Below are 24,836 nucleotides of genomic sequence, written 5' to 3'. Positions count from 1 at the left end.
AAAATATGACGTTGACATCGATTTTGACCACAAAAACGGATTATATTTGTATCAAATGGTTCCATTTGATGAGGGGAGTTCATATTATATGTTTTTTTATCTTTAAAGTTTATGAAAAATGGACATGAACCGAAATTAATTTTTGGTTTCTTGGATGTTTTTTTGAAGTTATTGATAAGTTTATCACGGTTCCCAATGTCTTTTTTGATAAAATTTGGTTGAAAAACTAGTTTTTTTGTTAAAAAACTTAAATCCTGATTTTGCAGTGACTACAGTGACTAAAATTCAAGCAAATCAAATGTCATGTTGTCTTTTTTTTTAAAAAAAGGTTGCCTACATGTCATCCATCTCAATTACAACAAAAAATAGGGGCTTATACGCAAGTCCTGATAAAATAGGTTAGGCGGGCTAGCTCTACTTGCCAAGCTTAACAACGCATAACCTTCGCTTTTTTTTTCTTAATTAATTTTTTCTAGTTTTGTTTAAATTAATGATTTTTCATGGTATTTTATTTAAAAAAATTAATTTATATTTAGATTAGTACCTCGCATTTCTTTCATTTAGTTCAGAGAGTCTTTTTTAAATGACGATAATTTTTTTAGTTAAGCATTTAAATTTAAAGAGTTTTTATGATTTATCTGTAATTTTTTTATCTTTGTGCGGACAAATTTTAGTTATGAAAATAAAATATATATATATATTTTCATGTAATATTTCTAACATGTTCAGCATTGCATGATGTTTTTTTTCCTTTTATTTTATCCAATCAATTTAATTTGTATCTATATTTCTATTATCATTTGCCTGAATAAAAAATTATTGTAATAAATAAATTTAGCAAATATAACCGGGTAAATGTCCTCATTTTTCGAGATTAAATATCTTAATCTGTATTTATCTCTTGATTTTATATTTTATATTTCCAGGTATCATTTATAATTTTTTATTTATTTATCAGCATGTGTGATTCTTGATTTATTTGATTACCTGTATTCATAAAAAAAAATTATTTGACCTTAAATTTTCTAAACTACAAAAACATATTGAAAATATTCAACACACACCGAGGACGGACATATAACTAGCTCATACTTATAACATGTATTCTAATCTTTTTTTTTAAAAAAAAAAAAACGTTTAAAGGTTATGCAAGCATGCATTGGTCGATTATGAAATTAGCCAAGATTACAAAATCTCAAAACACAAATGACCAATTAAGATACTTAGATTATCTAGAGTTTTCAAATCAATCGTTTTTAATTAAGCACTTGCCAATTATTTATCAAAAAATTTACATTGCCGTCTATATTAAATGGCCTGCTCAATTTTCGTTCGTCTAGGAGTTTTAAAGCATGGTTATTGACATTTTACCTCAACTATGGAATTTAAAATTTGATTTTTTTTTATATTTAAATTAATTAAGTATTTGTTATTGAACAGCGTTTTTCTAGAAGGTCTCAAATAAATGTTTCAAACTAGGCAAAAAATCAACTTCGTTTCTTATTTTCGATACAAAATAACGTGATATTAATAATAATTTTTAAATAAGTGGCCTTGTTGGGAAAAAAATCTGGCAATGACGCAATGTTTAGAAAATGATTAAGAGCGCGGTGCAAACCGTGTTTTAAAAAATTTATTTTTTTTGTTAAAATTTAATATGTTTTGGATCTTTTTGATGTGCTGGTGTCAAAAATAATTTTTTAAAAATAAAAAAAATATCATTGGCATTTATTTCGACACAAAAAATTATTTAAAAAACAACCATTACTATATTGCTAAACATAGCTTAAGCCAGTGCTACGAAGTATGAACACTAAAACCTAGATAGCTAAGACCTAGACCGTTGAAGAATTAGATAAATATTTTATTAAAAATTAAATTTTATTTAAAAATATAGTAATATTTTTTTAAAAATTAATATCAATATATTAAAATAATAAAATAAAAAATTAGTTTAAAGCGAAACAGAAATAATAAAAAATACAGCCAGACCTCGCAAACAAATATACAAACAATGACAAAATCTCCTTCGAGTTTTTTATGAGAGACACACGAATCATTCTTCCTTCTCTCATCTACTTGAGAATTGTTATTTTTTAATTCTTTCACATCTTTCTTTTTTATTTTTTAACATCATCTTATATTATTCAATAGTTACAACTTGATTTAACAAAAAATAACAAATAATTTTTTTAAAAAGGGATTAAAACATTGTTTTTTTACAACATATTTAAACTCAATTTTCGCTATGTAATGTGACAATGAAATTATAATTTTATCTCACATGGCATAAAAATTTACCCTTGGTGACAATGATAACTTAGTCTTTTTATAATTCTTTGAGTAGGCTTACATGCGGGGGCATTCATGTCTTTTCAACTTTAAATACATAATTAAATTACTAGAATATCTTTTTGGTAAAAAATAGCGTTGGTCAAGGGTTATTTGTTATTTTTACTCTACTTTTTTTTTTATTATTACTAGGTGGGATGGATAGCATATTTGCACCTTGACATTTAATAAATATTAAAAATAAGTTGACATATGCGCTGCACTAGTGCGTGAAGGATTGTCGTGGTTTTTTAACGTCAATGCCCAATGACCAAAATACAATTTTCGGGGCAACGACCGAATCCTTTTGATGGCTCCTTTGTGTCTGAATGGTGCTTGCCCCGAGCAAACCTCTGTTCTGGTGCTACAAGCTCTTTTTCCTTTTTGTTCTTTCTTTTCCTTTTTATTTTTGTATTTAACTTTTTAAATTTTCAAAGTTACCCCTCTATTTATGCTGCATTTGAATTTGGTTCATACTCTTTTGGTTTCTAATTTTTGTTATTGATATTTTGTAAAGTTTTAATTTTTTTTTCAATTTCATCATTTAATCTCAATTTGTCGTATGTTGTTTTTTTTTCACTTTAGTCCTTGTTCTTTTGATATTTCTTTTACTTTACCCTATCGTGTATTTTTTACTAGTTTTCAATTTCATATCTCAATCCAAATTTATGGTGCACTGTATTTTTTCAATTTGATCATTAATCTTTTGGTTTTTTTGTCATTTTGTTAAGTTTTTTTTTTCTTTTTGACCCACCCTTCAATTGATTTTTTTTTGTGTTCCCTTTAATTTATTTTTTATTTTTTGTTTTATCATCACCTTTCAATATTTGATTTATTAAGAATTTTATTTTATGATTTTTCTGTGTATAATGCTCCCAGTCTAATGACCCATGCACAAGTTTTAAAAGTTAGCGCGGGTCGACATCCTTCTCTTTAACTTATCTCATTTTTCATCCTCATTGTTCAACATAATTATTATTATTATTTTTTTTAAAAAATAACTTTGTGATTTTTTTCAATTTCTTTCATGTTAGGTCACTTCGATGTCATAGTATGGGCTATGAGTTTCGCAAGTCAATCTGGGTTTGGCTTGCTATTTATTTTTCAGGCTACATATCTATCATGCTAACTTAAATTGACTTGAGTTGATTGTTTTTGCCAATTTCTATCTAATTTCATACCTTCAAATATTTTTTTTTCAATTTCATACCTTCAAGTTATTATGGATGTCTTTTTATTTTAAATTTTATCATTTTACTATTATTATGAATGTTATCTCATTAAAATAAAATTAATCTACTAAAAGCAATCAAAACAACAACCCAAGTATATGGTTTTTTTTATTTTTTAAAAAACATGTTTCCATTACCTAATCAACATTTTTTCTTTAAAAAAAACATTTGCTTGCTTTTTTTTCCTACATTCCGGACATAAAAATACTGTAAAATTCATAAACAATAATTTTTTTTTTTACCAAACAAGTTGCATCTTTTATTTAAAACACAGACACAACCTCCATAGCAAACTCCCTTGACTAACAGGCAACGGCTTCCGTCGGCCACCATTTAAATATTAATTGTTGGACTGGGCTTGAAAGAAACACACACCTCCACCTCCAAAGTCCAACCACATAGCAATTATTCGATAATCCACAGCAAAACCTAGAATAGGCTTTGCGTTAACCAGCATAACAAACACCACTGGTTAAAAACCACTGAACTAATAATAAAATCCCCCTTTAAACCCTAGTGACAAAAAACACAAGAATCTCTCCCTCTCACCAATCTCGCATGCGCATTCTCATTTCTCTGGTTTCCTCGTCAGCTCTAATCGATTTACTCTCTTTCTCTCGCCGCCTACACACCAAAATATCCCCTTTCTCAACCCTAATCCACCACAAACCTTCACCAGCCATGGCCGCCTCCGAGGACTCGCTTCGACGCGCTCTCGCCGAGAAACAATCCTCGATCGAATCTCAAGGCAACACTGTCCGCGCACTCAAAGCCTCTAATGCTGAAAAGGCTACCGTCGACGAGGCAATTGAAAAATTGAACGCGTTGAAACTAGACAAGTCCGTGATGGAGAAACAACTTCAAGCTACCGTTAACGGTAACGGTCCTGATGGTTCTGTTAATAAGGAAGCATTCCGTCAAGCTGTGGTAAATACACTTGAACGGAGGTTGTTTTATATCCCTTCTTTTAAGATTTATCGTGGTGTCGCTGGGCTTTATGATTACGGGCCTCCTGGTTGCGCCGTCAAGTCTAATGTTCTTTCTTTTTGGCGCCAGGTAAAGATGATTGATCGCTCTGTCACTGTCTTGCTTTGATTGTTGAAAACTGAATCGATCAATTTTGGATTTTAGATTACAGCAAAGAATTGCAATGCAATTAGGCCTAGAAGGTTAAATTTTGATTTGATTTTTTTTTATTGACGACCCAATTGGAGTAAAAGGTTAAATGAATTAGAATATTTGGCATTTACGTAGTCCTAACAGGAATTTCGGTGATGTTTGCCAGCATTTTGTTCTTGAGGAGAATATGTTGGAGGTTGATTGCCCATGTGTGACGCCTGAGGTTGTCCTTAAAGCATCTGGTCACGTGGATAAATTCACGGACCTTATGGTCAAGGATGAAAAAACTGGGACTTGCTATCGTGCGGATCACTTGCTTAAGGACTTTTGTAATGAGAAGATTCAGAAAGATCTTAGCATAAGTGCAGAGAAGGCTGCAGAACTGAAACATGTACTTGCTATCCTGGATGATCTCTCTGCTGAAGATCTGGGGGCGAAGATCAAGGAGTATGGTATTACAGCACCAGACACGAAGAATCCACTTTCCGATCCTTATCCATTCAACTTGATGTTTCAAACATCAATCGGTCCTTCTGGTTTGAGCCCTGGGTGAGTGTTTTACATAAATTTGATTCTTTTTATGTAATTTCCTTAATGATGATGTGCTGAATCTGCATTTTGAGTTTGCGGTATTTCAGTTTATATGCGGCATGGTAATTTGTTACTAGGTACTGAAACCATCTCCCACTTTTTCTGTTAAAGGTATATGCGCCCTGAAACAGCTCAGGGCATATTTGTTAATTTTAAGGATTTGTACTATTACAATGGGAACAAGCTCCCCTTTGCTGCTGCTCAAATTGGTCAGGCTTTCAGAAATGAGGTTTTAATTCTTTCCTTAGTCATATAATGCATGCGCAAGTTCTTTATGCAGTACTTGTTTTCAAATGCCAATAGCAATGCTGTTTTGAGTCAAGAATATTTCATAATATAGCCTTGTGTTTGTCGCAATTGTTTGTTTCACTGCTTTTGATGATGACGATGAAAGTTGTCTTGATGATCTTGATTTCCTTGGCTGTTATGATGATTTTTCCTCACAGATCTGACTATATGCTTTCTCTCATGTATAGATTTCTCCCCGCCAAGGCCTTTTAAGAGTCCGTGAATTCACATTAGCAGAGATTGAGCACTTTGTTGATCCTGAGTGCAAATCTCACCCAAAATACTCTGAAGTTGCAGATCTTGAATTCCTGATGTTCCCAAGAGAACTACAAATCTCTGCCCAGTCTGCAAAGAAAATTCAGCTTGGTGAAGCTGTTTCTAAGGTTAGTCTGGTGGTAATTTCTTTCAGTTACCATTTTGTCTTCTGCATCTACCTCTTTGTCACGATGCCAATGACCTGTTTCATCTAGGGAATTGTCAACAATGAAACTCTCGGCTATTTCATTGGGAGAGTGTATCTTTTCCTAACTCGTCTTGGTATAGACAAAGACCGATTGCGATTCCGGCAGCATCTTGCAAATGAAATGGCCCACTATGCCGCAGACTGTTGGGATGCTGAGATTGAGTCTTCATATGGTTGGATTGAGTGTGTTGGTATTGCAGATAGATCTGCATATGACTTGCATGCTCACTCGGTGAGAATCTCTCTGATACATACATGTCTAAATTTGCTTATTTATAAACTATTGTCACCTTAAACTCAGCATGCATCATATGTGAAATTGTATCTGCTTGTGCTATCAAGAGACAGAACATGTACAGCAAGGAAGTGCTAATTATTTACCTGCTTTAATTTTTTAAAACTAAAAATGGTAAATACTTATGAGCATTTTATTTCTTTGTCAGGAAAAAAGTGGAGTTCCTCTTGTAGCCCACGAAAAATTTTCAGAACCGAAGGAGGTGGAGGTAATCACACTCCCTGTCGCCAATCTATTTTTCTATTTTCTCCAAACTCTGTAATTCCTTATATTTCAACTGCTCATGGCAAACCCTTGCAATATAACCTTTAATGTTGGATATCAGAAATTGGTTATAGCACCAGTGAAGAAAGAGCTGGGGCTTGCTTTTAAGGGTAACCAAAAAAAGGTGGTTGAAGCTTTGGAGGTAAAGCTGAAATTTATCAGTGAACCTAACTATCATGAAACTATTTGTGGTTGTTCAATGTGTGATTCCCCCCCGTTGTGTTAGGCAATGAACGAAAAAGAAGCTTTGGACATGAAGGCCTCTCTGGAAACCAAAGGAGAGGTAGAATTTTATGTTTGCACTCTTGGGGAAAATGTAACAATTAAGAAGAACATGGTATCAATTTCAAAGGAGAAGAAGAAGGAACACCAAAGAACTTTCACACCATCAGTAATCGAACCATCTTTTGGCATTGGGCGTATAATCTATTGTCTCTACGAGCACTCTTTCTACATGAGGCCCAGTAAAGCTGGGGATGAGCAGCTGAATGTTTTCCGTTTTCCTCCTCTTGTGGCACCTATAAAGTGCACTGTGTTTCCACTCGTCCAGAATCAGCAGTATGAGGATGTTGCCAAAATCATTTCTAAGTCATTGACTGCTGCTGGAATCTCTCATAAGATTGATATTACAGGTGAGTGTAGATAAATCATCTTGTTGTTAAGTTGTAGGCATCTTTGTGAGATTACTAAGAAATATGTTAGGTTGTAATTATTGACATGATTCAGGTTAGGGATGTTTTGTTGAAAGAATGCATGTATGCTACGGTTCATGCATTTTATCTGCAAAAATCAAAGGTCTGATGTGTGCCTGTTTGAAAAACAAAGAAAAAAGAAAAAAGATTGAAAAGTTTAATGAAAAAGAGCAGCATTATTTATCTATGATGCTCTTAAAAGGGATTTTTTTTGTCATTGCCAAGAGTGACAACTAAACAGTACATTATTAAATGAAGGGTTGCATGTATTGCTTGATTGGATAAATTTCCATGCCAAGGTGAGACTTGGAGCCTCAGGGCAATGTTTCTGAAATGCATGATATCTCCACAACCTATGTGTTTTTTTAATTGCAAATCATGGCTTTGAATTTATTTTTGGTTTTGTCTGGTGTGTTTGGAGGGAGGGCACTGGTCACAGTAATTAGGATAATCTAAAAAAGGTATGCAATAACACTAAAATTGCTGGGTGCTTGCATGTGCATCTTCTTATACCATTCCCAGGCATTTTGATCCACCTTACCGTCTAAAGTGTTTGAACCTTGCTGCCATGTTGCTCTTGGACACATTTTTCTCTGTTTTGGTAGCAAGGATTCTAATATAGAGCACCAATACATTCTTAATTGTATTATGATGTCGCTTGAATTTCTGCACTGCACAATTTTGCTCTGCTTGACTGACTGTAAGAATGCTGTTCATAGGTACCTCAATTGGTAAACGATATGCAAGAACAGATGAACTGGGGGTTCCCTTTGCGATAACAGTTGATTCAATATCCTCTGTGACAATCAGGGAGAGGGATAGCAAGGATCAAATCCGTGTTGATGTGGAAGAAGCGGCACCAGTTGTGAAGTCGGTAACTGATGGACACAAGACATGGGCTGATGTGTGGGCTAATTTCCCTCATCACTCCTCTGGATCTGTAGAGGATTAGAGTCTGGGTGATCCCCTAATCTGTTAGGCATGCGACGATGCCCATGTATTGGATTTTTGGCTAATTTACCTCACCACTCCCGTGTCTTTTACACGACACAATGCTGCAAAGTCTTGCCCTACAAATCTGACAGTTCTCTCTGCACAAAACCGATGAATTACAGAAAAATCTACTTGTGATTTGTGAACTGAATTTCTTTAGCTATGATAGACATTGATCATCGTGTAATTTGTTTTTTAGGAATGATAAGCTGAGCTGAACCTGGTAGGTTCATTTTTTTGGGTACATACATATAGACATATTGGGCTTCGGATGAATATCCTTTTGTCCGCTTGTGTGCTCATCCATTTAAAACAAGAAGAGAACCACTAGCAACACCGATTAGTAGAGTAGGGGGATGAGAAGAAAATTAAAGGTACATACGGGTGATGAACAGTTAAACAAGAAGAGTTTAGTTATAATGTGATGGGTTAAAGCTCTAAAATATACTTGTATTATATCAATTTTGTTCATTATATTCTTGTGATTTTTTTGGTTTGTTATGTTCTGCAATATGTTTGGGTTATTAAAGCTCTAAAAACTTTTTTGTCAAATCACCGTTTTTCCTTTTTCTTTCTCTTTCCTTTTATCTTCTTTTCGAGTTCCCAGTTAATCACGTCTTATAGCTGAGAACTGATTTTTTCAGTTTACTATTGTGTCCACATGAGGTAAATAGCCACTGCAACAACAACCTTGTGGAATACGGTAATCAGATAATCCTCGTAATAGTAGTGATCTTAATGTTATAAGAACACTTGTCCGCAATGATGTTCAGGCTTTGGCTTTTTGTCAACTCGTGTTGTGTTTACTCCATGTTTTGCTCGACCTGCCCCTCCACCTTTCAAGTCTCTTCCTGCCCAGGTTTCTGCTTTATCGTTTGGAAATCTACTTCACTATTCTCCATTGCTTATTGGATTCAAATGGCAGGAAATGGTGGATTTTCTTGTTGATGTTTGGAAACAGGGTATGATTGGATAAACAGGGAGAGATTTTAATGAATCCTCTTCCATTCGTCTTGGTTTGGATACAGTTCCTTTGTGCAAATAGATTTACTGGTGCTTGCCCTTTTCTTCCTTGTTGCCAGGCCTTTTGGATGACCAGACAAAAAAACGGTGTTACTTTTGGTATTTTCCATTACTCATAAATACTCGTCTTCATCTCTGAATTGTGCCACACTCACCATTGATTGTGAAGGCCTGTTTGCAGGTCCATCAAGTTTTCTTAATGACTCCAATGAAAGTGCTCATGCATGCATGCAACTTTGCATGAAGCTATAGCGATCCTCGCTGCAACCGCATGCCACAGGAAAAAAGTTGAATCGTTTTTGCACGCATCTAAAATGAAATAAAGTTCCTATGTCTGTTGATCTTTGCAGTTAACTTTCGATGATCCTTCTAGTTCCAGGTTTATGACCTGCCCTTGTTGCGAGGAGGCTCCTCTTAGAGAGAGATTAACGACCCCATGAGTTTACAAAGTGTGGCGAAATGATTTGAGTTGGAGACCGAATCACGCTAAAAATTGCAATTATCTGTGTATGATTGCTCCTTGTATTAAAGAGATGAAGGAGAAAAAAATAAAAAAAGAAGAAAAAGGAAAAGAGAGGAATTTGAAAGAAAGAAAGAAAAAAATACACGCGTTGTAATTAAATTAGTTATAACTAGTCTTATCACTAGCATTGCATTGCATTGCATTACGAGTAGAATCCAGGTTAATTTCAAAACATGATAAAATAATGTATTAATGACGTGGATGCATTTTAAAATCTCATGATTTTTTTAAAAAAATGAAAAATACAGATATGTTTTTTATATTTCAGGTAGAATTTCAAATCAATTTCTTTTGTGAAAAAATAATTATGTTTTCATGTATTATAATTTATTTAATTGAGAAGCGAAAAGAAATTGTTTATACTTCGTAAAATAAAATAAGATATGCATGAATTGATGAATTATAAAATAGTTGTTAATACTAATTAAATTTTAAAGTGGAAAAATGTAGAAATAAAAGATAGATACACATAAAAATAGTTACATTGACCATCCTTTTATTTTAAATATTTTATTTTATTTTAGTGGCTATTGTTGTTAATAACAAAGATTTATGTTTTTATAAAAACTTTAAGCAAATAAAGCTGATTCATATAAAAATAAAAGGAGAAAAATTCTATAGAAATCAAACTAATATTTTCAAAGTATCAAAAATTTTAATTATTATCTTAAAAACAAAACTAATTTAATTTGTTTACGAAATAAAAGAGGATATAAATCAATATTTAAATAAAAACAACTAATAAAAAATTTTAAAATAAAATTTTAAAAAATATCATGTGTTAATAGGCCAGACCCATACTCCTAACTTTAATAAAAAAACCTAAGATTATGCATGTATTTTTTTTTTACAAAGAGAGGACGATGCGTCAAGATTTATTTTTTGGACCGTCAAAATCTAGTTTTTAACTTTTTTATACCTGAAAATACATTTACAAATCAATATAAAATCTTAAAAACTTCAAAACATCATAAAATCATATTAAAAACAAAAATCAATCAAATAAAAAATAAAAAAAAACCCGATCAACTTTTCTCGCTTTATTCAGGATGAAAAAACATTTTTATTGTACTCTTTTTTAGAAGGGAATCTTATTGACACAAATATTATTCATTTTGTATATAGAAATGTGACTAATTGAAAACTCTCTCTTTCTTTATCAATTTTCAACAATATTCTTTATTATCTTTTAAATTTAGAGTCTGAAAAGTAAATATAATTTTTAAATCAAAATTAAAATTCTAAGAATTTTAAAATTAACTACTCATTTTTTCATTTTTTACATTGTGGTCATTTCTTTTAATTTTGTATTTATACTATTATCTTAAATTTTATTTTGTGAGATTAGATAAATATAGTTAGAGGAATTTTTTTGAAAAAAAAATGAAAAATGAAAAGGAAAAAAAGTGGGGTAGCAACTTCCCTATTTATATAAACAGTCCACGCCAATTATGTTAGTTGTGTTAGTAATTTCTTATATAAAAAATCATAAATATGTTATAAAATGATATAATAAGATTTTTAAAAATTATAATAATACGACTATTTTAATAATAAAAAAGCACGCGTCATAATTCACAAATAAAATGAAATAAAAAGAAGAAACCAAAGCAACGATGTCGTTTTAACGAAATGACCAGGCAATGAACGACTCCTCGCTGTAGCTGTGAATTAACATTTGTCAAAAAAGGAAAAAGAGAGAGAGAGAGAGAGAGAGAGAGAGAGAGAGAGAGAGAAATCCAACCTATAAACCTCTCTCCCAACCTCCCTGTCTTTCTCTGCCCCCCGCTATTTGTAGACTCCAGAGAAAATAAACCCAAGGCTAAAAGCAAAAAGGAAGAGAAGAATAATACGAAGAAGATGCTAAGAGTAGCAGGGAGGAGGCTCTCATCTTTACCATGGAGGTGCTCGCAGACGACCTCCGCCTTCGTCTCTCAAAACAGTCCTTTCCTCAGCGATGGTCGTGATTCTGCCGTCTCTCCCAGATCCATCCTCTCCCCTTATCATTTATCCTTAACTCCAGATCTAATCAGAGGTCACCTCTTTCTTTCCTCAGATTTAGACCTCGCCTCTTCCTGTTTTTGATTCCTCGCGCTTGATTCTGTTTTGTTTCTATTATTAATTTGTAACATGTTTATTCGATAACCGAGGAGATTTTTAAATTGAAAGAGATGAATATACAGGTTTTTACCCTAATTTTTTGAATAAAATATCTTTATTATTTCGTTGTCTTCAATTAAATGTAAAATTGCTGGAAGCAACTGTGAAAATTCTTTTTTTTTTTGGTGTTACTACGCGAGCATACCTTGATTGTTGGATGTCCCATTGCCAAATTTAGTGTTTTGTGTTTGGTATGACTTGGAGTGAATTGAAAATCTCTGATGAATGTGTCATGGAATTTTATATTTTTCTTTTACTTTTTATCGGGATTTATTGAGAATTTTGAGAATGAATATCTGTTCAAATATTTAGTTTTTTGTAGTTGCGAGCCACACTTTTGGTAATTGGCGTGCATAACAAAGCTTAGTGGAAAAAATCAAGAATTCGTTAAGTGTTATATTCATTGATGCTCAGTCTCAAAGCTCAAAACCTGAATCAAATAGTGTAAATACTCATTTGGAGGAAGGCCTGTGCTGCTTCTTCTATTTTTTGCTCTTATAATCATTGGTGCATCGAGCAGCTGCAGTTGATAACTGCTGGGACATTGTTTTGGTAGCTTTAATGAAGTACATTCTGATAAATATATTTTGGGAGTTATTATGTCTATGATCTGTGTTGTTGGTGTAATAAGGCACCAATGGATGGCAGGCTAGGTATCCATATATCTGTGTTGTGTATGTAAGCATTCACTGCTACTAATAACAGATAAGAAAATAAAAAATTCATCTAGAGAAGTAGAAACAGGGGATGGGGATGTCAGGTAGCAGATTCTTACTTGGTTAATGAGCTATAAGTGCCTTTTATTTTACCCTATATTTCCTTTGCTTCTCAACCGATAGTTTTTTGAATGGAAAGATCTTACCCTTCTTACATCAATGGCAATGTCTTTACAAGCTTGATGCCCATTGTTTCTTGTTATTTGATGTTGTTTGTCTAAAATTCGGCGGTTTGTAATGAATTTGCTAATATAGCTTATAACTATTACAGGTTTTTCTTCTGGAGCCCTCACTCCAGGACAGGATATGGGTATCATCTCAGATCTCCCGGCTACTGTAGCAGCTGTGAAGAACCCTACCTCAAAAATTGTCTATGACGAGCACAATCATGAGCGTTATCCACCGGGCGACCCCAGCAAGCGTGCCTTTGCCTATTTTGTCTTAACTGGTGGCAGGTTTGTGTATGCCTCCTTAATTCGTCTTTTGGTCCTCAAGTTTGTTCTGAGCATGTCTGCTAGCAAAGATGTCCTTGCCATGGCCTCCCTTGAGGTTGATCTCTCTAGCATTGAGCCTGGCTCTACTGTTACAGTCAAGTGGCGTGGAAAGCCAGTTTTTATCAGAAGAAGAACTGAAGATGATATCAAGCTGGCTAACAGTGTTGATGTTGCATCCCTTCGCGACCCACAGGAGGATGCTGCCAGGGTTAAGGACCCAGAATGGCTTGTGGTGGTAGGGGTCTGCACCCACCTGGGGTGCATTCCATTACCCAATGCTGGTGACTTTGGTGGCTGGTTTTGCCCATGCCATGGCTCACACTATGACATCTCTGGCAGGATTCGCAAGGGTCCAGCGCCCTTTAATTTAGAGGTCCCCACTTACAGTTTCTTGGAGGAGAACAAGTTACTAATTGGTTGAGAAAAGTTACTCATTGGGTGAGAAATTCGGCGGGAATTCTTTTATAATAGATATTGCTGTGACATTTTTGAAAATTTGTTTTGTTTTACTGTTAGCATTTTCATTTAATGCTATCAATTCGGATTGTGTATCTGCTGCATTCAATTGGCGGGGCATTGTTTTTCTGAATAATACACCTGGATATTTGTTGGGGAATTTTCAGTGTAGCTGTACTTGGAATTCATTCTACCAAATAATCAGAACTTGGGATTGTTGCTGTCCTATTAGCTGTTAAGATTTGGGCATGCATGTTCATCTTTCAGTTACATTTTAAAATGTGATAAGATGACGTTGGGACACTTCTCAAGCTAGCTGCAGTTAGAAAGATGCCATCTGCCTTTGAATTATGGTTGCTGAACATGCCTGAAACATCATGCTCTTGGAGGAATAAACGTGCAGGGCTTACCACCGTTCTGGAAACACGGAGGAATTTGGGTGCCAAAAACTACATGGATTCTATATGGGTACTTAAATTTTATCACCTTCGTGCTGTCCTGCTTGGAGAAGAAACTCGCATCGATAATAATGAGTGTCTGTTGGGATTCACCGATTTAGTTAATATTTTAAAAGCTAACATCCCAAGTCCATGTGTGTGGTTGATAACCTAAATTTGAATTGGTGGCTACTATTGCATTAAATATTGTCATTATCATACCAAGTGGCTGATCGATACCGCCAGTTCGTTCTAAAGTTTCACCGGCAAATGGATTGAAAAATCATCCGTCAGAATTTCCAGTTATTGTTGGGGATTTATTTATTTTAATCTGCTATGCAGGCCATTTAAGAGTTCATATAGCATCATCCAATTCCGGGAAAAAAAGGAAAAGAGTTTATATAACATAAAAGCGCAGATAAACATTGCTCCCGTGTCCAAATCTCAAATGTACAGAAGAAATAGGTTATCTTGTCTACTCCTCAATGCCTACAAGTTGTAGAGCTGAGAACCGAAACTAAGCGAGTAATACAAGTAATAAATCAACTAGTTAGTCGTCTTGGATAGGAACTAAAGATAGTTTGCCTCCGTAAACATCTGGGAGCTGGCTCTCATCAATGTCCTCAAGCAGAGTGGATTTCAGTTTTTTGTTCTCAACAAAGATTATCTGCAGAAGGTTCAGAGGAAAAGAGATGGATTCAGGCAAACAATAGACAGACAAAGACTGCCAACCTACATACATGGCTCGCAGTGTAAATCCAAAGTTCTGTAGATCATAACCAAACATCAAAAGATTCTGGAATTTCTGGCATTTTGTGGTTTTGGCAATGCTGAAACTTGAGATAGACAGCCCTCAAACATTGATTTTTGAACACTCAGAATCGATTGTGTATTCCTTGAATTATAAACCACACTACAGCACAAAATAACGATAATAAAATAAAAAAAATGACTCCGTCTTTTTGAAATGGTTTCAGATAAAAAAGTTGGATGGTTTCCCATGGTACATTTTCATGAAGTAAAGTTCCAGGCACCATCCAGATCTCTTCTTACTCTTTAATTTTTGGATTTGTAGAAAGTTTCAAGAAAATATAAAGCTAGTGGAACTGTTTCCATAAAGTCCACCCGTTTGCTGGTCCAATCAAAACATAGAAAAATGCGTATTTAGCAAGGAAAGAGATTCGGTACCTTGTTTTTGGTTTTTCTGTCAATAAACGGGGACACAACCTTCCATGCAGTCATAAAAATGTAAGGCACATGAACTATGAACAATTTGCCTAACCTCTCTGGGTAGCAATCCTGTAAAAAACACATTCAGGCTGCTGATATAAGCATCTCAGCCAAAGGAACAATTTACTACAACTTCACCACTGCTGGTGTATCTTATGTTCACCTAAATGCTTTTTTTTTTAAAGATGCATAAGAGCGAGTGAGATATGACCAGCATGACTCTTTAGTCCGCAAACACAACAAATTGAAAATTGCTGTATGGGAATATTGCATGGGGGGGCATCAAACCTGCAAAATCGATAATGCTGCTAGATACCCACGGATATCACTATTGGAGTATCCCCACCCTTTAAGATCTGCGATGGACACAAACTTCTCCTCTCCAGCTGGCATTCTGAAAAAAACCAAGATGTTGCACAAGCATGATTGGCTTGCTTAAAACAAAAATGAATAACAAAATCAACCTTGTTCTTTGAAACTTTTGAGCTCGAAAGAGAATTCTTAGATTGGATTCTATTAGAAATTGCCTTTTCAAAACGTATAGTGCTTGAACATATACCCAGCTATCTTGCTCAAAATACACGGTTAGTTTTGTTGTAGGAGAGTCACATGGAATGATATTGACTTAATAGGATATTGGCATCATACTATACTGATATTGTAACTCAAATAGAATAACCATGCCCTTTTCTGCAAATATAATTTTCCATGATAGAAAAAAAGCATTGGAGATGAATAATTGTAACTGATAGAATTACATGGCACATATTCTCTCGAGAGTGTAGACAACAAAACCTGCAAGGATAAGAAACTTTCCAAGTTAGTTGAGCACAGGTCTACTTTGCCATGCCAGATCTATTAAAAAAACAAAATTGTTGTCTCTTATGGTCTATGATATAGAACAAGGCAATTTTGAAACCCAGTTCTCATCTGTGTTACCACAGGATTCAACAATAAAATATGCAGCTTCCAGGGTTACTACATACGCTTGAACTCCTCGAAACTTCCTTTGTAAGGCTTATGTCTGGCGCCGAAAACCACCACCACGGGACGGTTCTGCTTATCAGCACCCTGCATAAAAAACTTGTTTTGGGCAAGTTCATTTGGAATCTCTGAAGGAGCTATGAAGCCATTAGGGATAAACGATCGCCTCCAGCTTAGGTATTTTTGGAATAAGGTCGATGCCTTCTCAATGTCTAGTTCTCGAGCACGCAGAAATCTCCGGATCATAAAATCATCCACTTCCTGAAAAATCAAATAAACGCACATAACCCACGATGTAAATGAAGTGGATAACTGGTCTCAAACACAACTTCAATCAAGATAAGAAAGTTGAGAATCAAACTACGGAACAAAATCTAGTTACAACTTGGCTAAAGCTTGGAACTTTCTTTTGTGAGAATTGGTAATACTGCAACTCTAAGCCTAATACTGCATTTTGACTCTGCTCTGTTCTTCCGCTAACATGAAAATCTAAAGCAACATGTAATTTTCTCTAATCTAATTCAGAAAAATATATACAAAAAGAACACATGATCAAGTACAAGTCAGCTGTCATATTTCTCACTAATCCTCGTGAGAACAAAAACCCATTAATCATATTGCTTCAAAAGAAGAGAAGGAGGAAAAAGACAGAACCTTGACAGAGGGATCTTCTCTTTCAACAAAGGCTCTCATGAGACGCACTTTGCTTTGTTCAATCTCATTGATTTCATTTCCATTCTCTTTCTCTTCTGTGATCACCCCATTTGATTCCTCTATGTTACTGAATTCCATTTTCTAAATTCTGCCTACTCTCTAAGACTCAATTGCTCATCAACAAATGAGAGCAATTGACTTCTCTGCTCACAAAAATTGTCTTTCGATTCCAGGAGATGAAAAGAGAGTATAATAAAATTGTACTACAGGTAATTTTTAGTATGCGTTTGAAATTGTACTACAGGTAATTTTTAAAATATTTTTCATAATCATCACAGAAAAAAAATAAAAATTTAATGTTTCTTTTTTATCAAGCAAGTGTTTAATACTTAAAGTATTTTTTATTTAAAAATATATTAAAATAATAATTTTTACTTGAAAAGAAAGTTTACATCACAGTATAGAACAATAGTAGATCCCTTCAATATGCAGTCGGTCTGCACAGAAGGACATCCATTGTACGAGGAAAAAAACAAAAGACAGATAGATCTATGATACATTTATGATCTTAGACTACGAGTTATTAAGATATCCATCAATGTTTCAGACATTTTTAAGAACGGAATTTCTATAGCATGATCGAGGAAAGTGGAATGAAAATACCGAGAGTTCTTCCTTGTTCAAACTTCAAATCAGTTAGGCGCTTGAATTTGTGTGTTCCTAAAATGATTAGTTCTCTCGCAACCATCCAAGGGATTAGAAAGAAAATGAAAAGCAATAATAATAACTTGAAAGCTAATACCCTATCTTTCTCAACCACCTCGTTGATTCTGCCATGTCTTTTTTGTGCTTTGTTTATAGAAATATGAATCGTGGGAATCCAACAACTTTTTCTACTGCGGGTTTGCTGGACAAGTTGTAAATATAAAAATATACAAATGCATTAAAATAATATTTTATTTTTATTTTTTAAAAATTCAATTTTGATATTAATAAATTAAAATAGTTTAAAAACATGTAAAGAAATAATTAAAAAAAACAAGAATACATTTTTTTTCAAGATTCTGGTTCAACCGCGGGCGAACACCCCCCCTCCTCCGTAAAAAGAATATTAAATCCAATATTTGACGAGTTCTTACTTTATTTTTCAGGGAGGAAAGGTGGCGCAATAAGAAATTTAATATCCGAAGGCAGAAGAAAAGGCATTCGTGAAAAAGATAGTATTTTTGCCGCACACTTTGTTGGTGTTCGGCGCTGATAATATTTTTTATAAAATAAGAGAAACTTAATATTCCAGTTATTGATTTGACTACAGTAAATAAAGTGATAAAAAAGAATGTAAAAATGGTCGCCAAATCAAAGGTCAATAAACTGCTCGTGCTATCTAGAAAGAGAGGGTCCACTAAAACTCTATCAATAACATCAACGGAGGCCATCCTTGGCCACCGCAATCCGCCGCATGTGTGGTTTGAAAACAGCGGAGCACGAGTTCCTTAGTTTTGATTTTTTATTTATTTTAAAATATCAAATTTTAATTATAACTAGAAAATCTAAATGAGAATTCCAAAAAGCCTTTAGAATCCGATTGAATAAATTCTGTTATCAATAATAATCATTTAGTCATTTTACTGCAGGTTGAAAATTAAAAAATATTATTATATTCCTAATTAATTTAATAACAACTAATAAACCTTGTAAAAATATTATATTACACCTGATAGTCACATAGTGTAACAAGTCTATATCCACGAAAAATTACTAGCTCTTTTATTTATTTTTTATTTTTTATTTTTTAACATTGACGAAAGTTGCACTTTAAATAAAATTCCTCGATTTAAAACTTTTCTACTATTAAACCTGTAATCTGTGAAAAGTTTTGATTAGTAGGCTCTTGATCGGCAATTAGCCTACTAAACACTGATTATTTCCTCTATCCTCTTGCTTCCAAACCCTTATAAAAGCAACAATTTCCCTCAAAATTCTAAAATCCTAGAACAAAGTTTCCTATATGCAGCTCTTGTTTGGCTATTTTATGGTCAAGGACGACATTGGAATTTTTAAAAAACTAGAAATAAAATTATAGGACATAGAAGATTTCCAACCAGAAATAGACGTGCTCGCTCATTGATTAGGAAAAATAATATACTGCGAGACCATGAGCTCCATGTGTTTGCGCACGTGCTTTTATCCATTGAAAAAAAAATTATATTGTAATTTTAAAGGGCCGGTCTTGTGATTAAATAATTAATTAAATAGGTTTTATTTCTTATTTTTTTATATGCAAATCATGGGAACAATATTATTAAAAAATTATGAATCAATGATATTTATTCTCTTTTCTCTTTGTGATGGACGAGGAGAAGCTGGAAAGGCTACAAGAGAAAAATAAGCTATGCTATAAATGTAGTTTTTCTTTGAAAGTAGCAATGTATAAAAAAAACCCTAGCAAACCAGCACAGCTCAAAAAATAATCGAGAAAATAACATATTTTCATAAGTTATACTGTTGAAAAAAATGCAATTTATTAATTTTTTAAATATACAGGTTGTGTATTCGGAAATTATGACTTTTATAATGAATGTATTTAAATAAAAATTCAAACTTTAAAATTTATATATATCAAACAATGTTGAATAATGTTGAAGATAGAACGTGTCTTGAGATCCAATTTTAATTAGATTTAAAATTAAACTAGTTAAAGAGTTGACTCAATTAGATTTATAATCACTTTTAACCTGATAAGTTTCAAAACAATGTTGTTTTGATTCTCTTTATATATATATATTTCATGGTTGACTTGTAGAAGCAATTTTTTTTAATTTTATATATAAATTTCAATTCAAATCTTTATTGTTGATTTTTTTAAATAACTTGTCTTTTTAAGGTTTACAACCTCTTTATAAAACCCACAACTCGATCTAAATAAATTATAAAAAAATAAAAATAAAAGGAAACAAAATAAAAATCTTTAAAAAACTATAAAATCTAAAAATAAAAATAAAAAATAACAAAACTAGCTTAAAGAATATTTTTTAAATTTAATTTGGAGATCATTACAGCCAACCAACCTTTTATAGAATTGAACATTTGAAACTTCTTGACAAAAATTAAGCATGATTTGATAAGGAGCTTTTTTACTAAGCCAATCACTACATGAAACCTAAATTCCCTTTTGAAATTAACCATTGCTCAATCGGTTCATATGAATTCATATCAAACTATTCACGTAACCTAATTATAACATATCAACTAATTAGTCAAAACCACCCGCATCACAGTGAAAATCTTCCATTGAAATTTCATAAAGACAATGGTTGATTACAATTATACTGTAATTTAGTTTTGTTGAGAGAATTGAAAAAAATATATTTCAAAACGGCGCCGCATATAGGCTATTAGAAAAGAAACCACCGTAGGTTTAAAAAATTGGAGCCAAAGAGGTAAGAGGTCTTTGTTAGTTAATCAAAGGCAACGAGATAGACCTGTCATCAAACCGGCAAAACAACCAAAGCTTTCACTTAACCCACAAATATACTGTAAGATTTGTTGTCTGCTGCATTTACATGTCAAAAGAAATAATAAAAAAAATGCTGTCTTTCTCTGTTTCTTCAAGCAAATTCTTCTCTGCTTCTTTCCCTTTCAATCTTTACCTGAAGAAACGACCCTTCTTCTCCTTTCTTTTCATATTCAGTCCCATAACCCAAACTCTAAGTAAACTCCTCAACTACTCATCAATATGACTTATCAACCATAGACTCTTCATAAACTTTACATTTTGCTTATTTTTTGGACTCACCCTGAAGACCCATTTCGGTTTTTAGTCGAGATTTTGGGCCGGGGGTTGGAAAAATGAGGGTGTGCTTGTGGTTTTTTGTTGTGGTTCTTGTTTTCGGTTTTGGTGATGGAAAAAATGCTGATCAAAGGCTACGCACAGAGAGGATTTCAGGTATCTCCTTCACGTCTCACTTTATATTGGAATTTAAGCTGTTTTCATTTTTTGTAGGTTAGGTTTTATTTGTTTTTGTTAGACTTCATTTTGTTTTGTTTGATTGTTTGCTGTTGCTTTTTTACGATGCTTTAGTTTTAGTTTGATCTTTCAACTTGAAGTTTTGCAAGATTGCAATATAGAGAATGGGGGCTTCTGTGCTCATGCTAGTACAGAATCAGAATGGATATGGACATAAAGAGTACAAGTTCTAACACATTTGGTTTTAGCTATGTGCAAATTAATTCTTGGAGCTTCTGGGAATTTGTTCATACTTAGTTCAGTGCTACGGTAATATGGATTATTTCCCTTTTAATTTGGAGTTACAGGACACGTTCACCTAATTCTCCCGGATTTTCATGCTTTATGAACCATAATGGCCCTATCATAAACATAGTGCCTGCCAGTGAATGCATTTTCTTTGCTTCTGATAATGCTCAAGAAACCTTTTACAAGATGTTGATATCTATCCTTGGATGATTTTTTTCATCTCTCTGCAAAAATGAGCCCTACAGAATTGTTCAATTAGTCTGATTTCTCTTGAGCAGTTGGCTATGTTGGCCGTAAGTATGATATGACTAACAAAATGCACTTTGGGTTTCAATAATGCAGGAAGTGCTGGGGATGTGTTGGAAGATGATCCAGTGGGAAGATTGAAAGTCTATGTTTATGAGCTTCCTAGTAAATACAACAAGAAATTACTGCAGAAGGACCCCAGATGTCTCACTCATATGTTTGCTGCTGAAATTTTCATGCATAGATTTCTCTTATCCAGCCCAGTCCGAACCCTTAATCCAGAAGAAGCAGATTGGTTTTATACCCCTATATACCCCACTTGTGACCTCACACCTACTGGCTTGCCGTTGCCCTTCAATTCTCCAAGGATGATGAGAAGTGCAATACAGCTTCTCTCCTCCAATTGGCCTTACTGGAATCGTACAGAAGGGGCTGATCACTTCTTTGTTGTGCCCCATGACTTTGGAGCCTGCTTCCACTATCAGGTAGGACTGTTAAATGCTGCTGGGTCACACTTTCTTAGTAACCATATCTTGCCCCATTTTGGAAGAACAAAAGTATCTTGATGTCATCGAGCTACATTATACATGCTTAAGTTAAACATCTTCTGTCCTTTTTAGTGTGACTTCCCAGTTTCCTTAGGCACTGATCCTGTAGTCTCATTGAGATGTTGCCATTGGTAGCCTAGTTAGGTATGGGGATTTTGATAAGTGTGGCTTTTGTTTCATGGTGATTAGATTTTGACTAGTGAGTCTGTGCTCGAAGGGCCCTGATAAAACATGGCTAATGCTAATATAAACTCAAGAACGTGCACCTTTAAAATTTCTTAATTCATTATTAGACCTCTAAACGGGGAGAAGAAAAAAAAGAAGATTTAACTTTAAAACTGTTAAACACTCATGTTCTACATATACCGGGTGACTGTTCCAGGTAGTCCCCCATGCTTCTCTCAGTTGTTTCAAATAGGGCTGTAGCTTGCAGTTTTTTCTACGCCCTTGCTGCTACAACCTTTTTTCTTTTGTTTTTTTGGGTGGGTAAAACCCGACTCTCTCCTGCTGGCCACCAATCCACCCAATGCTGTCAATCCTCCTAAGGAGGGATTGGTAATGCTTATGATAAATGAAGCTCGATGACATTATCAGTTTTAACTGAACATGCCAACAGAATTAAGATTTATTACTCATCTAAATCGTTTCTGCTTCCATGCATCATAGACATGTCAAAAAGGTATTATGGGTTTAGTAACTTAATCTGATTCCCCGCTGGAACCATTTAAAATCAAGACCTCCTCAGTGATATGAATTTTTTGATCCTCTAATTTGCATTAATCTAGCAAACAATTTGTACCAGCTGTGACTAATTTATCATGGTTTATTTTCGCTCAAACACTGTAGGAAGAGAAAGCCATTGAGCGGGGCATTCTTCCACTACTCCGGCGTGCTACTTTAGTTCAAACTTTTGGGCAGCGAAACCATGTGTGCTTGAATGAGGGGTCAATTACAATTCCTCCGTATGCTCCTCCTCAAAAGATGCAGGCCCACCAGATTCCCCTTGACACTCCGCGGTCAATTTTTGTTTACTTCCGCGGATTGTTTTATGATGTAAATAATGATCCGGAAGGTGGTTATTATGCAAGGTATGCTTGTGCTCATCTTCCGAAAGGAATGAATTTCAATATGCCTAACCTAATATAGTTTGTTTTATAGTCAAGACCGGGAAACAATACTCTCATGGAATAATAGATAACACAGAGTCTGATCTTCTATGTAATGAAGTACAGATTTTATGAACTATGATTATTAAACAGCCATGAAACCCTCTAGGACCCAAGTAGTATCCCATTTTTGCCTCAAATCCTCATGCGAGCTTAGACTTTTGGTGAAATTCAGATTCAAGAGACCTCTTTCTTCTGATAATTATGTGCTTTGAGACTTTATAGTCTGTATCTAAGAATTTGTGGATGATCTTGTTGCGAATCTGCTGGCTACGACATCTTGTATGGCTCCTGTGAGGCTGCTGGGCTTGTATTAGTTAGTTAACCTTTTTGTTTGACTGACAGAGGAGCAAGGGCTGCAGTTTGGGAGAATTTCAAAAACAATCCACTCTTTGACATCTCCACTGATCATCCAACAACATATTATGAAGACATGCAACGAGCTATATTTTGCTTGTGCCCACTCGGTTGGGCTCCATGGAGTCCTAGACTGGTCGAAGCAGTGGTATTCGGATGCATTCCTGTAATTATAGCAGATGATATTGTTTTACCATTTGCCGATGCTATCCCATGGGAGGAGATTGGAGTGTTTGTAGCAGAGGAAGATGTCCCTCACCTGGACACATTCCTGACATCTATACCACCAGAAGTGATTTTAAGGAAACAAAGGCTTCTTGCAAACCCTTCCATGAAACGTGCAATGTTATTCCCACAACCTGCACAACCTGGTGATGCTTTCCACCAAATACTAAATGGGTTGGCTCGTAAGTTGCCGCATGACAGGACTGTCTTCTTGAAACCTGGTCAGAAGGTTTTGAATTGGACAGCAGGACCAGCTGGGGACCTGAAACCTTGGTAAGAGAAATGTCTTTTTCTCAAAAGAGATGGTTGTACGTAGTGTATCTGCTGTTTCATCTAACCCCGCGAGAGAATCCATGGAATGTAAACTTCGCTTTGAAATTTTGTAGAGATAATTCAATTTTACATGTACATCTGGGACATAGTTCGATGCATTAAATACCTTCATATTTTCCCGGACACACTTGAGTTTTCGTGTCATTTTTAGTCTTTTTGTTAGGGAACGATTCCCAGTTTCCATCAGAGAAATCAAATAAACGAAATAAAGATTATGCTTGAAAGTGTGCTAGTACTTGTGTTTTAAAGTATTTTTTGTTTAAAAATATATCAAAATAATATATTTTTTTAATTTTTTTAAATTTATTTTTAACATCAACACATAAATAAATATAAAAACATAAAAATATATTAATTAAAAAAAAAAGAAGGAATTTTGACCGAAAGGGACACTTAACAATCAATCATGCTCATTGTTTGCAGAAAGTGTAATGCAAATGCAAGAACGAAAACAGAGAGAGTTTTGAGGATTTTAAAGGAATAGAATCGAGAGAAATCAATACAATGTTTTAGCCTGTATACAGAGCACCCAATAACTGCTTCTCAACCAACTTTCCCGCCAAGGCTAACAGAACTAACTAATTTGTCCCCATAATCATAACCAACTCTCCAGGACGCTTATTTTGTACACCAGTTTCTATTGAAATAATGGCCAAACTAAGTTCATCTCCTTTAGCAGTTAGCACCATTTGATCAACCGTTACTGTCTTGATGATCAGCCCTGCTTCCATTGTCAGAGCACAATCCACGTGGCAACATCC

General features: G+C 34.2%; 4 protein-coding genes across 4 annotated transcripts; 3 read left to right on the top strand and 1 right to left on the bottom strand.

Moving 5' to 3' along the window:
* Positions 1-4,005: 4,005 nt before the first annotated feature.
* On the top strand, positions 4,006-8,512 carry LOC133701828 (glycine--tRNA ligase, mitochondrial 1-like). Its single transcript, XM_062125942.1, has 9 exons — positions 4,006-4,619; positions 4,849-5,231; positions 5,385-5,502; positions 5,750-5,944; positions 6,032-6,256; positions 6,468-6,527; positions 6,645-6,725; positions 6,810-7,215; positions 7,995-8,512. Exons 1-9 carry the CDS (start codon positions 4,122-4,124, stop codon positions 8,225-8,227), a joined length of 2,199 nt encoding a protein of 732 aa, XP_061981926.1. The 5' UTR covers positions 4,006-4,121; the 3' UTR covers positions 8,228-8,512.
* Positions 8,513-11,495: 2,983 nt separating this feature from the next.
* Positions 11,496-13,866, top strand: LOC133701664 (cytochrome b-c1 complex subunit Rieske-4, mitochondrial-like). The gene is made up of 2 exons (XM_062125675.1): positions 11,496-11,849; positions 12,962-13,866. The coding sequence occupies exons 1-2, from the start codon at positions 11,675-11,677 to the stop codon at positions 13,603-13,605; spliced, it is 819 nt and encodes a 272-aa protein (XP_061981659.1). The 5' UTR covers positions 11,496-11,674; the 3' UTR covers positions 13,606-13,866.
* A 584-nt stretch (positions 13,867-14,450) lies between these two features.
* Positions 14,451-17,223, bottom strand: LOC133701665 (uncharacterized). The gene is made up of 6 exons (XM_062125676.1): positions 16,946-17,223; positions 16,294-16,552; positions 16,066-16,102; positions 15,596-15,701; positions 15,266-15,376; positions 14,451-14,744 (listed from the first exon to the last, which is right to left on the bottom strand). The coding sequence occupies exons 1-6, from the start codon at positions 17,081-17,083 to the stop codon at positions 14,628-14,630; spliced, it is 768 nt and encodes a 255-aa protein (XP_061981660.1). The 5' UTR covers positions 17,084-17,223; the 3' UTR covers positions 14,451-14,627.
* A 3,345-nt stretch (positions 17,224-20,568) lies between these two features.
* On the top strand, positions 20,569-24,299 carry LOC133701057 (probable beta-1,4-xylosyltransferase IRX10). Its single transcript, XM_062124835.1, has 4 exons — positions 20,569-20,891; positions 21,543-21,931; positions 22,841-23,082; positions 23,506-24,299. The coding sequence occupies exons 1-4, from the start codon at positions 20,795-20,797 to the stop codon at positions 24,017-24,019; spliced, it is 1,242 nt and encodes a 413-aa protein (XP_061980819.1). The 5' UTR covers positions 20,569-20,794; the 3' UTR covers positions 24,020-24,299.
* Positions 24,300-24,836: the final 537 nt, after the last annotated feature.

The sequence above is a fragment of the Populus nigra genome, chromosome 8 (genome assembly GCF_951802175.1).
Source record: "Populus nigra chromosome 8, ddPopNigr1.1, whole genome shotgun sequence".
NCBI classification, from domain to species: Eukaryota; Viridiplantae; Streptophyta; class Magnoliopsida; order Malpighiales; family Salicaceae; genus Populus; species Populus nigra.
This window is presented reverse-complemented; position numbering and strand designations above follow the sequence as displayed.